At 32.2% G+C, this 16,194-nt stretch overlaps 2 protein-coding genes across 2 annotated transcripts; one reads left to right on the forward strand and one right to left on the reverse strand.

Moving 5' to 3' along the window:
• The first annotated feature begins 5,593 nt into the window (after positions 1–5,593).
• LOC122596874 lies at positions 5,594–8,143 on the forward strand. The gene is made up of 2 exons (XM_043769519.1): positions 5,594–5,650; positions 7,442–8,143. Exons 1-2 carry the CDS (start codon positions 5,594–5,596, stop codon positions 8,141–8,143), a joined length of 759 nt encoding a protein of 252 aa, XP_043625454.1.
• A 4,248-nt stretch (positions 8,144–12,391) lies between these two features.
• Positions 12,392–13,820, reverse strand: LOC122596134 (aquaporin-5-like). The gene is made up of 3 exons (XM_043768657.1): positions 13,718–13,820; positions 13,516–13,606; positions 12,392–13,370 (listed from the first exon to the last, which is right to left on the reverse strand). Exons 1-3 carry the CDS (start codon positions 13,813–13,815, stop codon positions 12,582–12,584), a joined length of 978 nt encoding a protein of 325 aa, XP_043624592.1. The 5' UTR covers positions 13,816–13,820; the 3' UTR covers positions 12,392–12,581.
• Between the last annotated feature and the right edge of the window lie 2,374 nt (positions 13,821–16,194).

Genomic DNA, 16,194 nt, shown 5'->3' on the forward strand with positions numbered 1-16,194 from the left:
ATCATTATATAAATATATGAAATTTGAATATGGATGATGCCATTTAATAATATAACTAAAAATTATAAATTCTAATAATCATTATTAAAATATATTAATATTGATTTAACAACTTATGACCAATCACAATGTTACATTCTGTAAAATTGAACATTGATGAAATTATAAATAATAAAAATTCCAATAGTCATTATTCAAATATATTAAAATTGAACATTGATGATGTCATTAATAATATAACTAAAAATTAAAAATCCTAATAATTATTATTCAAATATACTAATATATAAAGTCTGTATTAATATTTAATATAGATATAATTATATATATATGGCTACCATAGCTAAGAGAAAAAAATAACTTTGTCTTTTAATCTCAACCTTTTAAAATAAACTATAAACTTAATTCTCACCATTGAAAATAAAAACTAATCTAGGCAACTTAGTAATTACCCTCAAGTTTTTGCTTTTAAACATAAATGCCCCGTTAACATATGAAAGAAAGTTTCACTAATTGAAATGAAAATAATTAAATATTTTTGTCATGGAAAGTAAAGAAATCATCAATATTTTTTTTTTGAATAGCAAGTTTGTTTTCTTTTTTTGAATAGCAAGAAATCATCAATATAATCTGCAAAGCCGAATTTATTTATAATATATCTAAGTTATTATGGTTGAGTTTTTATTTTCTTGAGGATTAAGTTTTTAGTCTATTTTAAAAGGTTGAGATTAAAAAACAAAGTTATTTTTTTCTTTTGGCTATGTTAGCCATATATATATATATATATATATAATAAAAACTAATCTAGGCAACTTAGTAATTACCCTCAAGTTTTTGCTTTTAAACATAAATGCTCCGTTAACATATGAAAGAAAGTTTGACTAATTAAAATGAAAATAATTAAATGTTTTTTTCATGGAAAGTAAAGAAATCATCAATATATATATATTTTTTGAATAGCAAGAAATCATCAATATAATCTGCAAAGCCGAAGTTATTTATAAAATATCTAAGTTATTATAGTTAAGTTATTTAGTTCATTGGTGTATAGTATAATTTTTAAAATTATAAAAAGGATACAATTTATCATAATTGAAAATAAGTTTTTAATAGTAGGATAATACGTCATTTTAAATAAAAAATTGAGCAACAAAAAATGTTAATCATTGTGTTTACTTGAATGTATTGTAAAAAAAAAAAAAACCTATTTAGCTTATTATGTTTATCAAATTAAAATTCTTTTGAACAAGTTTTCCCAAAATATTTCAACATTGACTTTATATTATTATGAAAAATCCATATAAACCTGAGTTTCGAGTTGCCAGGCTAAATCGATTGTTGGGTTGATTTCAGGTCAAACATGTTATATGTCATTTGGGTTATGGGTTGTGATAGTAGGTTGATTTTAAGTCAAATGGTTTGTGGGTTGTAAGTTGTCGAGTTAACAGGTCAAATAATTGACGGGTTGACTTATAGATTATTTATAAATAATTAATCATAATTAAAAAGATGGTTTTTAGATTAGCATAGTATGCCATTATAAAAGAATGAGCAACAAAAAATGCTAATCAATGTCTCAAAATGATGCATCCAACAAACAACGTGATTTTTTTTATTTTAACGGATCAATATGTTGTTAAACAATTAAATAATAATAATTATTTATGCACTATGTCAGTTTTATTGACTTTTAATGCATCAAAATGTAATTTTTAAGTGTTCTCATTTTAATTTGGTTTTCATTTGATAGCCACCCTATGAGAAATTATATATATATATATGGCTACCATAGCCAAGAGAAAAAAATAATTTTGTCTTTTAATCTCAAATCTCAACCTTTTAAAATAAACAAATTAAAATCTTTTTATGTTTTCATTGTGTAATACATATATTAATTGTTTACCCGGTCACCGACCAGGTATTGATCTAGTTAACAAATGTCAACGATGATTTCATACATAACCCTATAATTTTCAAATTAATAATTTTTCTGTTTTAATTTTTATCAACTGTTAATTTACTAGTTAATATCGATTTTCATTTATTGGAATGTCAACTTTATTTTGGAACTAGGAATTACATGTCGTCCGATGGGCGGTATAAGGTTTTGAAGCGTTTATGTTTATTCGTGGGGTAAAAAAACCACAAATTTATGAGCGATAAAAAATATTGAAAACCAAATGTTAAAAAAATACAAAAAGAATATACTAAAGAAAAAAATAAAGAAGAGAACCAAAAAGACAAAAAAAAATACGAAAACCAAATGAAGAAGTTATATAAAAAAATATTACATGTGAATAAAAGAATAAAAACCAAATGTTTAAAAAAGTATAAAGGATATATAATGCAACAAAAAAAAATAAATAAATAAACAAAAAAATAGTACATACCAAAATATATAATATTTTAAAAAGTTATAAAAAGATGTTAAATGTCATAAAGGTATAAGAAACAAAATATTACAAAAGTTTAAAAAAACCATAAATTATATAAAGTTAGGGGGTTGAAATATATATATATATATATAAAACAGGAGGGACAGAAAAGTAAAAAGAAAAAAAAGGAGGGGCCAAAGTGCAAATAATTATTATTAAATACAAATTAAAAATAAGAAAAAATGGGGGAGGGTTTGAACTCGTGACCTCCTCTCACACAACCATAGACACCAACCACTCTACTAAATCTATTTTTTATTTTATATTTGCTAAATCTCTTATTTATATTTACAATGCAGATAAAGACAAAAAAATAATGTTCACATGCTAGTCCTTTATTATAGTACTAGGTATTCGAAAGCCCCGCGTTGCGGGGCTGTAATTATCGTTTTTCACGTTTTGTTATTTAAATGCATTACCACAAATGCAACATTGTAAATGTGTTTACTTCCAAATTAATAATTGGGTAAAACATAATGTTTAAAAAAAACCTTCTAAAGAAGAAATAAAACACAAATATGTTTATTTAAGGACAATAACACAACAAATTTCAAAAGTTATCAACTCTATCTAAGACCATGTTTGTTTATTTGGTATGTTAATTGTATTTGGTTTGCGGCCTTTTTACATGGTATGACATGTGACAACATACATGTATATAACGTTTATGTTTACTAAAAAAAATCATAAAGGAAAAAGCATTCATAAGAAACTCAAAAGTGAATAGAAAGTAAAAAATAAAACAAAAAAAATCAAAATATATGTAAAACAAAATTCTCCAAAAAAATTTTTCTAAAAAAAGATATCAAAATACAAAAAAAATAATTTATAACTAACAAATGTTAAAAACTCAAAATATTGCAAAATAGATATTAAAAAAAACCCAAAATTAAAAATTTAAGAACAAATACTATTAAAAAAATTATCAAGGAAAAAGTTATGTTTAAACAAAAATATGTTACTTACATTGATTTTGTATAAAATCAAAGAAAACAACAACAAAAAAAAAAGTATACATATATAAATGTATTCAAATATAAAATTTCAGGGGTTATATATGAAAGTTTTTTAAAAGTATGTATCAATCTATTCAAATATAAAATTTTAGGATTATATATGAAAGTTTTATGGGTTAAAAATGTAAATTTTGAAAACAATTTTAACGGGGAAAGTCTTTACCACTTAACCAAACTGAATCTTTTGTTTACATTTTACATATGTTTTATTTATTTCATAAAGACAGGTAAAGACAAAAATTACTATTTATATCCATTTGCTTTATTATAGTAAGTAATTAGAAAGTCAAGACTTGATGTAGCTTCACATGCTAAACAACGCCAACACTCAAGACGACTTATTGGAAGTGATGAGGAGACTAGTGACGCAGAAAGATAGCTGGAAACAAGATATATAAACATTAGCTCTGGGACGTAGATGTACCAACCATGAAACGCTTTACGTGAGCTATTACAAGACAAGCTTAGCAAAATGGACAACATAATCTGCTATAATGTGCACTACGTGATTTTCTCGTCGAAATGTGGCAAGGAGAGATCGACCTAAACAAAACGGCAGACGAAGTCAGGTTTCTAGTATGGTACAACCCACACTATTTCAATATTCAAGGAAGTTACATTGGGTTGTAGGATTTATAGATTTTTATCTATGTTTATAATGTTAAGGATTGGTAGTGTTTATTTGGAAGTATCGGAATTTATTTTTTTTACACATTTAGGACGTGTAGTTTTTTTTAAAGAAAATGTTAAACAAAGCCCTTAAGGTTTCACTTAATGTGCATAAAAAAATTGTGCATTTCCATATTAAAGGCTTACCCCCTGAATTTTATGATAAGTGTACAACTAATTAATGCACCTTAACGAAAGCCCTTAGGGCTTCATTTAACAATACGTTTTTTTTAAATATCGTAATTATCATTGTAAATTGTTTTTTATGTGTTGTAATGTTTTTATATTTTAATGTGATGCTTGTTTTTATTAATAACAAAAGTGTGTTTTTAAGTTTGTGTTTAAACTATAAGAAATTATAAAATAATTGATGATGATGTGGTGAAATAGTTTTAATAAATTATTTTTACAAGCAGAAAGAGTGTTAAAGAAAATCTCAAGTAATATCACGCTATATAACTGACGGATAAAAACCTTTAAAAAAAATAAAACTTCTTACTATAGGCATCGGCCAAACAATCATCGATCTTGGTAATGATTAATGAAAATCACGTAGAACTAAATATTTGGAAAACCTCAAACATTTGGCGAGAAGCTATTATTAATGTTGGCTCTCTTGATTAGATAAACAGCAAACACATGTTGGTTCTCTTAAATGAACAAACATAAAGAAAAACGATTTGCTCGTCAATTAACGAAAGAACAATAACATATATCTTGGTCTCAGCTCATTTTTTTAATTTGTTTTTTGTACGTCTATCAATGTTTATTTTTTTGAATTTATGTTCATAAAAATGATCATTGAATTTTCTTTTATGATAAACTTCTTGAATGTCTTAAAAAGCTTTAAGATCACAATTAAACAAGCCATATAACCTTTTTAGTTTTGGGTTAAGTGTTACGAAATGTAATTAACTATGACCGAATGTATATTGTGTGCACAAACTATTAGAACCTCTATTGTATGTACGAACTTAGTAAAAATGTGTAAATCATGTAATTAGTATACGTGGCACCCCATATGAGCTGTCACGTACAAGTTTTTGATTGGCTGGCCATGGTTAGTTACATAATTTGAACATTTTTATTAAGTTGGTGCATACAATAGAAGTTCTGATAGTTTGTACACACAATAGACATTCGGTTATAGTAAATTACATCTCGTAGCACTTAACCCTTTAGTTTTAAATATTTTGTAATGTTTAAATTGCAGCCGTAATGCTTCTAGCAATATATTAGCTAGTTTTCATTCAGTTATGTTCATTTGTATCCATATCTGTTTGTTTGTTTTCATTTTTTTTCCTTTATTTTTATTTATATATGACTACATATACAAACGAATGAATATAAGCAAAAAAATTTTTTTTTTATTAAATGAACGTATCATCAATTTGTTAATTTGTGATAGGTTCATCAACTTTTTTTTTTCGAACATTCAGTCGGTATGCGACATCAGGGAAACCACACTGTATAATGGTGAAGCCTTGCACGTACCCTGGACAACGAAATGTTGACCATGGGCCGTTACAAGTATTCGGAGGAAAAAATCCAAGACTTGCATGTTTGAACCACGTTAGTGTGACCGTCACTGATCGTTTATCATTCCTGATATGACAATTAACGATAACGAAATTCCTATGTCTAAGTAAATATATGATGGACGTATTTACTATTAGAGACATAGTATAGGGTTCCCATTAGGTGATTGTAACTAAGAGAACTAATGGTACACACATTAAACACCAAAAGGGTTGAATGTGTAAATACGAAAGGGTTGAATGTGTAATTACTCTCATTATAAATAGAGGGCAATTAACCCTAAGTTAAGGTTAATCTCTACACATAAAATACCCTAATTTTCGTGTGTTTTCTTCTCTCTAATTCGTGCATAACATCACAGCCGAATTACTCATCTCATCACTACTTAATCACCTTGTTTTGAAAACCCGAAATCAATGACAAACATGTTTAATGCCTTTACAGGTTCCACGGGATCATCTGGTGAGTATTTTTCCTTGAATCAAACCATGTTTATTCCAACATGTGGTATCAGAGCCACGCTACAAAGTCCTATCATGTTTTTGGTTCGATTTCGAGGGTTTTCGCGAGCTCAGAAAGTGCAGAATCGAAGAACTTCGTGCTGACATCACACGAACTTCGTGCTGACGTCATCACGAACTTATGTTCATCCTCGTGCTGACGTCATCATAGTTTCTGCACCTCTTCGCCCTTACATCATCACACGAACTTCAGCTATATTCATACGCGAACTCGTGCTTACGTCATCATGAGCTTATGCCAACTTCGCGCTGACATCATCACGAACTTCATACATTCTCGTCCTGACGTTATCACGACTTAAGGATGTCTTCGTGCTTACATTATCACGAACTTACTACATACTTCATGCTTACTTACTCACGAGTTATAACTTAAGTTCGTGTTAAACTAAAGATGTTTTAGCTGATGAATGTGTTCGTACTTACTATTTTACCTTATAACTTTGTGGCTAAATTTGTCTATTACTTTTCGAAAATAATTTTTTCTGAGACATTTTTACCATAGCACTTGGACCCCTTGGACCCTGCTCCCAGGGGCGCTGCCTCCGGACCCCCGTAGTGTGTGGGGGCTTCGCACTAATGTACATGATTTTATCATTTGTGCCCAAAGGTCAAATGTAAACTCATGTTGTGTTCTTTTCCTTTTGCATAACGAACACTTAGTGTATTGATTCTGTCCAAAGGTAATTTAATATTCTTTGTGTGCTTAAAGGAACATTTTTTCATGCATAATCTACACGATTCTTAATTTTGTGCCCAAAGGTCAAAAGATAAGCGTTGTGTTGCATGACCTAATGCTCATTTGTACTTAGATATTAGTTACTTCTGCTCAAAGGTGATATAAAATCTAAGTAGAGCCTTATGTTAACTTATTGTTTTGGTGTTTACAATAGGTTTACTTATCACTAGCTTCATTAGTATAATGGTCTTAGTCTCTTACTTTTAGGAACATTACTTTAGCCTCTTACGTATTTTAGGCATTACGTTAGTTCCATTACTTTTAGAGACATTACTTAATAAAGCCTTAGATATCTAATTATGTTACTTGTAGGAACATTAAAATTAGCCCTTAGTTAGTTTTAGGCATTACTTTAGTTCCCTTAGTCTTATAGATATTGTTTAGTCTGCCTTAGATAGCTAATCGTGTCACTATAATCTTATTGCCCTTAGTTTTAGGCATTAATTTATTAATTTTCTATTACTTGTATCATAAATTTATATCCTCCTTATTTCCACTGTAGCACCTACTCTTGGCATTTAGCCACTTACCAGTGCAAACTACACTGCTTGGAAAGATCAATTAGATCTTACTCTGGGGTATTTTGACCTTGACTATGCCATTCGTAATGATGAACCTGCTGCTATTACTGAGAACTCTACTGCAGAACAGAGAGCATCGTTTCAGAAGTGGGATAAGGCGAATCGCTTGTCACGTATGACGATTAAGAGCTCCATTCCCCTTGGTCTTCGAGGAGCTATCCCTAAGTCTAACAAAGTCAAAACTTATCTCAAATCCGTTGAAGATTACTTCAAGGGATCGTCTAAAGCGCATGCAAGCAGCTTAATGCTCAAGATGCTTACTCCGAAATATGATGGAAGTAGCGGTGTCCGTGAACACATAATGAAAATGAGTGATATGGCAAACAAGCTTAAGACTCTTGAAATGGAAGTCTCTGATAATTTTCTTGTGCATTTCATAATGACATCATTGCCTGCTCAATTTGATCCCTTCAAGATTAACTATAATGCTCAGAAGGATAAATGGAAGATGAGTGAACTGATTGCAATGTGTCAACAAGAAAAGGATCACATTAAGCTCGAGAAACCTGAAGCTGTTCACTTTACTACCACTGCTAATTCTAAGAAGAGGAAGGGTAACAACAGTAACAAAACTGGAAAGAAAGCTTCAAAGATCAGTCCTGGTGCAGTTGCCTCTAGCTCTAATGTCTTGAACATCAAATGAAAGTTCTGTCGTACTCAATGGCATATTCAGAAAGATTGCCCTAAGTTCAAGGAATGGCTATCTAAAAAAGGTAACGTACTTTATGTAATATTTGATTCTTTTACGACTGATGTTCCTGTTAATACATGGTGGGGTGACTCTGGTTCTATGGTTCATGTGACTAACTCAATGCATGGATTCCATACAATCCAGAAGCTACCAAAGGGCAAAAGAAAACTTAGAGTTGGAGGCGGTGATCTTTTAGATGTCGAAGCCATGGGAACTTATGTTTTACATATGAGCACTGGAAAGTGTATTAGATTAGTAGATACCTTATATGTACCGAGGATTACTCGAAACCTCGTATCTATTTCTAGACTAGACATTGAAGGTTTTGTAATAATTCATGGTTTTGGCAAGATTACTATTACTCTTAATAATGAATTTCTTGGTCGTGGTTTCTTGGATGGATTACTGTATAAATTAGAACTAGATCATAATTTCTCACAATCTTTGTTATCTTTTAATGTTGATGATATAATTAAAACAAAGACAAAATCACCTAAGCAGCAAGAGAATTCCTCCATGTTGTGGCATAAACGTCTTGGCCACATCTCACGAGATCGCATGACAAGACTCGTAAAGGATGGAGTCTTACCTTCTCTTGACTTTAGTGATTTTGAAACATGTATCCATTGCCTCAAAGGCAAAATGGCTAAAGGGAATAAGAAAGGAGCCACCAGAAGTTCCAGCTTGTTGGAAATAATTCATACTGATATTAGTGGCCCCTATCCCGTTTCCATTACATTATTGATGATTATTCACGTTATATGCACCTTTATTTGATTAAGGAAAAGTGTGAATCTTTGCAAACTTTTATTGATTTTAAAACTTTGGTTGAAAACCAACTTGAACGTAAAATAAAAATTGTAAGATCAGACAAAGGTGGTGAGTATTATGGCAGACATACTGATGTTGGTCAAGCCGCTGGTCCTTTCCATGACTTTTGTAAGGATCATGGCATAATTAACCAATACACCATGCCTGGTTCTCCTCAACAAAATGGTGTTGCTGAAAGGAGAAATAGAACCCTAATGGACATGGTGAGAAATATGCTTGCTAACACTAACTTACCTACTTTCCTTTGGACTGAGGCCTTAAAAACAGCCTTTCATACACTCAATAGAGTTCCTTCAAAATCTGTCCCTATAGCTCCTCATGAAATCTGGACAGGAAAGAAACCGAGTCTTAAATATATGAAAGTATGGGGTTGTCCTGCTGAAGCTAAAGTCTATAACCCTAACTTAAAGAAACTTGATCCTAAGACTATTACATGTTTCATTGTTGGTTATCCGGATCACTCAAAAGGTTATCGTTTTTACTGTCCTACCCACACTACTCGCATCACTGATACGCAGCATGCCACGTTCCTAGAGAACTCAGAGATCAGTGGGAGCACGTCAAATCATAACTTCGATTTGCGAGAAGTACAAGAAGCGGGGGGAAACGATTCGTCGGCTATTATTACTCCTCCGATAATTCCTCTTGTACAGAACGGTGCTCCGAATGTCACTGATCCAACTCCTCCTAATGCTAATAATGAGACCGCTAATGTTGAAGCATCTTCAGAAAATCCCAAAAATCAACTCAGGAGATCATCGAGGTCACGTAGGACCACTAATTTTGATGACTTCATAACTTATCTCGCTGAAGTTGAGGACGTTGGACAACTTATTGATCCTACTTCCTATCGAGAAGCCACTAATAGTGACCAATCCACTCAGTGGAATGAAGCCATGATTGACGAGCTTAATTCCATGAAGCATAATGACGTTTGGGAATTGGTTGAACTTCCTGAAGGATCCACAACTGTCGGTTGTAAATGGGTCTTTAAAACCAAATTAGACCCGAAAGGAAACGTCAAACGCTATAAGACCACATTGGTTGCAAAAGGTTATACTCAGAAGGCAGGAATTGATTATCAAGAGATCTTTTCTCCTGTGTCTCGTAAAGACTCTTTTAGGATCGTTATGGCATTAGTAGCTCACTTTGATCTTGAGTTACATCAGATGGATGTCAAAACAGCTTTCTTAAATGGAGACTTGCAAGAAAACGTATACATGCTGCAACCTAAAGGATTCATTCCAAAGGGTAAAGAGCACATGGTTTGCAAGCTAAAGAAATCCATATTCGGGTTGAAGCAAGCATCAAGACAATGGTACCTTAAGTTTGATGAAGTCATTAAAGAACAAGACTTCATAAAGAATAAAGTGGATCAATGCACCTATCTCAAGGTCAGTGGGAGTAACTTTATAATCCTTGTTTTGTATGTAGATGATATTCTACTAGCAAGTAACAACTTGGATATGTTGCATGAGTCGAAATGGATGCTTTCGCCGAAATTTGACATGAAAGATCTCGGTGATGCCTCTTATGTTATAGGTATTGAAATACATCGGGATAGGCATAATGGTATTTTAGGTCTTTCTCAAAGGGTCTATATTGAAAGGATTTTAGAACGCTATAGCATGCAATATTGCGCACCAACTGTAGCTCCAGTAGTTAAAGGAGACGTATTCGGAACTTTCCAAAGTCCGAGCACTGAGATTGAAAATGAGCAAACGAGGATGATACCTTACTCATCAGTAGTTGGGTGCATTATGTACGCTCAGGTCTGTACTCATCCAGATATCGCTTACATTGCCAGTATGCTTGGGCGTTACTTATCTAATCCCGGATTAGCACACTGGAAAGCGGCTAAGAAAGTTTTACGATATCTGCAAGGGACCAAAGACTACAAACTAACGTATAGAAGAAGTGACAATCTAGAAGTAGTAGGCTATTCTGATTCCGATTTTGCCTAAAGCAAAGAAGATAAGAAATCTACTTCTGGGTATATTTTCATGTTAGCTAGCGGACCTATCTCTTGGCGGAGTCATAAGCAGAAACTGACTGCAACGTCCACCATGATGGCTGAATATATTGCCGTTTATAATGCTACTTTCCATGGGATGTTGATTAGGAATCTTATCAGTGGACTCAAGATCGTCAACTCCATTTCTAGACCATTGAAGCTTTACTGTGATAACTCAGCTGCCATAACTTTCTCGAACAATAACAGTTCAACTGGCTCTGGGCTGTATCTCGATACAAAGTATCTGTTTGTACGCGAACGGGTTGAGGAAAATGTTCTTTGTATTGAGTACATAAGTACGAATGATATGCTAGCGGATCCGATGACCAAAGGTCTTCGTCCTAGTGTCTTCGTAGGATACGTGTCGAAGATTGGGCTTACTAAAGACTTAATTTAATTTAATAGCATATTGTACTTATTTGGTCATTAGTTTTATTGTTATGAAATTTTCCTCCTTATTCAAATTTTGTTTGTCTATTAATTACACTTTGAGTACTCGTATTGGTGTATTGACATTATTGTAACAAAATTTGTCTTAGTCAATTGATCATTGCTTATTAGTTTTAAATTTGAGTCATAGTTTGACTAGTGGGGGTCCTGAGTTGATGTTCTTCTCTACGACTGTACTTATTAGCTATGATTTCGGTTTAAAACAAAATGAGGATTATTCCGGAACTTATTTGAATACTCATAGATAAATGAGCGTTCGGTGAAATGGGAGAATGTTGGAACCACGTTATTGTGACCGTCACTGATCGTTTATCATTCCTGATATGACAATTGACGATAATGAAATCCCTATGTCTAAGTAAATATATGATGGGTGTAACTAAGAGGACTAATGGTACACACATTAAACACCAAAAGGGTTGAATGTGTAAATAGGGTTGAATGTATAATTACTCTCATTATAAATAAAGGATAATTAACCCTAAGTTAAGGTTAATCTCTACACATACAATACCCTAATTTTCGTGTGTTTTCCTCTCTCTAATTCGTACATAACATCACAGCTGAATTACTCGTCTCATCATTATTTAATCACCTTGTTTTGGGAACCCGAAATCAATGGCAAACATGTTTAATGCTTTTACAAGTTCTACGGGATCATCTGGTGAGTATTTTCCCTTGAATCAAACTATGTTTATTCCAGCATTGCCATCCCTAAGGATCGAACTCAAGACTTTAGGTAAAACCTGGGATGCCACTGGCCAGTTGGACTAGCTTCTGGTTCACCAATTAAGTCAGCATAATGAACATGATCAAAGTCTCATTTATGTTTGTTCAGTTCGATTCAATTCGTTTACTATAGTTATCCTCAGTCCAAAGTATACATGTCTGTAAATTACTCTTAATTAATTAGAAAAATCAACTTTTCTTGAATTTTACAAATTGCATACTATGGTATTACATAACTTCAAACAATCACGACTTAAAGCTAGAAAGGGAGAAAAAAATTGATCGACCACACAACAGTACCTAGAAATCCTTAGAATTTATATCTATATCTACATTTTATTTTGCAGCATATATAAATATATTGAGTCAAGCCAATGCTCTCAATACATTGAAGAAATCATGCCTGAAACCATTAGCATGGAAATGATTACTTGGAATGATCTTCGTGTAAATGTAAAAAGCCATGCAAGCAATACTAGGACCAACCCAAAAAACCCAATGACCATGCCATAAATGACCTCCTCTAATCATGGCTGGTCCCAAACATCTTGCTGGATTCATTCCTGCCCCAGCATATCCTTTTTTTCCTGTTAAACTTGTTGAAATGAAGACGAGAAGCCCCAAAATGATTCCGACGATTGAAAGCACCACAATGTGGCCTAAAGCCTTGGCTTGTCGATGATCATAAGCTAACCAAATTGAAGCAAAAAGAAAGATGAATGTACATATAATCTCAAGCCAAAAAGCTTGGCTTGTTTCAATCCCTGAAACAACTGGCCCGTTTGGGCCAGGTGCAATAATTGTGAGGGTACACCCTCCAAGTGAAAAACCTTGAGAAATTTCTTTACTCACAACAGCTTGTAGTGCTAGTGCCCCTAGTAGACCACCAACACATTGTGCAACTATGTAGATAAATGCACGAGAAAGCGAAATGAGTCCCACAAGAGCGGCTGAAAATGATATGACAGGGTTCATGTGGCCCCCCGAGATAGGGAAAACCGCGATGAGAAGGATAGTGATGGTGATGGCAACAAGTATTGATAATAAAAGGGTAGGTGTTTCAATTTTTGAATCAAATGATGAAATGACTATAGTATCTATCATGAACACTAGAACCGCTGTCCCAAGTAACTCTCCCACGGACGCCCGCCAAACCTATATATGGAATTGAATTAATACGATTATGTCAAATACATATACAAGAACAAATAGATTTGTACTTGTGTCATACTAAATATTTTTCATTATACAATTATATAGTATCAAAGACATTAGACACAAAAAAGACTTTCATACTTACATTTAAGGAATAAAGATCCTCCAAACCCAACCTTTCTCCCAAAGTAAGAGATTTATTTTTCTTTTCATGATCAATTTCCCATGGCTCATTCCTGCAAAAACATGGATTAAAATGTATATGGTTAGCATTAGCATTGGAGAAATGTATAATTAATAAATATATATCTTTGGTAATATATATGGAACATTAATTTGGGACTTGCCTTGGTGTGGTTAGTGAAAAGGGTTGGACCTTATTCCCACCAGAGAAGCCTTCTTCTTCATCAGTCAGTACCACTTGGTTAGCATTATTTGTTGCCATAACTACTGACCTTGCTTGATGCTACAAATAAAACTCAAGTGGTTTATATAGACAACCCTTATAAATATGGACCGTTGGATCGTTAGTGTAGTTTGACCTTTAAATTCAAAGAGTATCAGTGTTGACATTTATCTATAATATTAAATAAATTAATATAACTTTTATTATGAGTATTTTGATACGGAGCATTATTCTAAAAATACTAAAGATAGTGTCTACCTTTCATTGTTTGGCTATAATAACTACATAATAATTAAGAAGCACAACAATATGGGATCGAAGGGATAAATCTAGCCATTTACAACAATAAATGTTTTATACAATTGTACACCGTACAGTATAATATATACATTTAATATAGATGGTTAAAATTTGATGTAGATTTATCACTTTCCCAACAATATAAGTTCCTTGAGAAACTTAAAGGTATTATATGTAAACCCAAGTTAATTATTTTTTTAATTTTTAAAAACAGACAGATTATATTAATAAGGAAAACGAAGTTTTTGGCAAGGTGCCAAAGAATTAAATAATTTATCTTTAATTTGAGTGATATTATCTACGTAGTCGATCGGGAATTTATGTTTAGGACGACAAACAGGAATGTGTTAATTTATGGACGGATCAATTTATTTGGTATTAGGCAATGGCCAAGCTACTAGATAGCTTTTAGAACGATTTTTAACTCAACTAATGATTGGTAAACTTGCTTTCCAATATAAGGTTACTCTTGCTCTCGACAAGTCTAAGAAACCTCTAGATGCATGTCATTGTGAATAGTACTATTTGGTCAGTCGGAAGCAAAGGATGGTCAATTTCAACTCCATGCATCAACCATTAATTGCACCATTCATCGCAAATAATTAAAATTGCGTCTCCTAATATGTATTTCTGTGCTGTTCTCTTAAAAAGTATCAAAATAGAATACCTTGGTTATATTAGCTTAGGCGCTTAGCACATCATCTACTACTTCTTCTTTGTATGTTTAATGTATTTTATGTTTTAATAACAACTCACCTTTACTCCAGTTTTAGAACGGAGTAAGAACAACAAAACCCCCAATGGATCAAAGAATTTATTGTACCTTAAACTTTTAATTTAATAATTTATATTCTTAACTTTTATTTTTGAAAATAATTTCACCATCATTTTTACATTTACATCAATCTACATTATTCGTAATCACCAGCCATCACTGACACTATCAAACCACCGTCACACGACCATCACCGCATTGCACGGATGCCACATGATTGAATTTAAATTATTAACATTATGTTTGCCATTTAAACAACAAGTGATATACGTACTTCATCACATCAATCAATGCTTTACTGTGTTTTAATGTTTTTGTTAACGTGAATGTACACATATTTCCTTATTATTTCTTTTTACAAGAAATTTGTTTTAATATTGAATTATCTTTTTATTGTGCTTTGAAACATTTTTAATGTTTTAAGACGTACCGTATTGCATTTACTTACAAGATATAAAAACTTTGGATACTTGTTAGAAATATGATAATTAAAGATCGGTTAAGAAAATGTATACTTGAGCTTCTCATATTCGCGTATAACTCACAGATTTTATAAATAATAAAGAAACCGCTCAGTGCCGCATTTCGCGAGTTTTGCACCTAATACCTCGACGGTGAATGGAGGAAGGTAAGATGTAGGGAGACCTTATCTCTACCTAAGTAGTGAGACTGCTTTCATTTTCTACCTAAATGTTAGAAAAGGTACTCCAAACTTTGCATGAGATGAGAATCAAACCGATAACCTCTATATCTCGAGGTCGGGGTGTTTACTATTGATCAATGTGATTGGTGGCGCATTAATTGGTAGGGTTTTTGACCTTTGGAGCTAAGATTTATCCAAATTTCATTTTCTACATTTATGGCTGGGGCTGAATTAATAAATGATTTTTTTAAAAACTTTGAGTTCCATTCTAAACAATCGTAAATACGTTTTTTCTCTATATAAAAGGTAAGTAAAATCTCTCACTCTAACATGACGTGATATAATAATGTCCGTGATGCAGAAAGACGTGCGACCGAAATGCGTCTCACTTCGCCCATGAACCAAAGCCACCCCATGCATGCTTCTCAACTACTTTACATTTCATTTATATATGCAACTTTTTCTTATAGTTGGGTTGGTTGCACTTTTAAATGTGTTAAGATAAATCATATGCATGTAGATATATAGTAGATACGTGTAACACGTACTAACAAATCTTTACCTAACAAATTAATTAAAAAAGATATAGATATGTGCATCTTAAATGTGCTGTTTAACTATTATACTTAACAATAATCAAGAGAGTTCTACTAGCTATATATATGTACGAATTGAAAATCAACATCTTAGGTCGGGAAAG

The sequence above is a fragment of the Erigeron canadensis genome, chromosome 4 (genome assembly GCF_010389155.1).
Source record: "Erigeron canadensis isolate Cc75 chromosome 4, C_canadensis_v1, whole genome shotgun sequence".
NCBI lineage: Eukaryota > Viridiplantae > Streptophyta > Magnoliopsida > Asterales > Asteraceae > Erigeron > Erigeron canadensis.

What these genes read in the sequence shown, in the direction of transcription:
- LOC122596874 (XM_043769519.1), top strand. Translation starts at nt 5,594, where the DNA reads ATGGTGAAGCCTTGCACGTACCCTGGACAACGAAATGTTGACCATGGG. An exon ending in TTGACCATGGGCCGTTACAA is followed by an intron (nt 5,651 to 7,441) that starts GTATTCGGAGGA and finishes CTTGGCATTTAG; the next exon opens with CCACTTACCAGTGCAAACTA.
- LOC122596134 (XM_043768657.1), bottom strand. Translation starts at nt 13,815, where the DNA reads ATGGCAACAAATAATGCTAACCAAGTGGTACTGACTGATGAAGAAGAA. An exon ending in TTTTCACTAACCACACCAAG is followed by an intron (nt 13,607 to 13,717) that starts GCAAGTCCCAAA and finishes ATGTTTTTGCAG; the next exon opens with GAATGAGCCATGGGAAATTG. An exon ending in AGGATCTTTATTCCTTAAAT is followed by an intron (nt 13,371 to 13,515) that starts GTAAGTATGAAA and finishes TTCCATATATAG; the next exon opens with GTTTGGCGGGCGTCCGTGGG.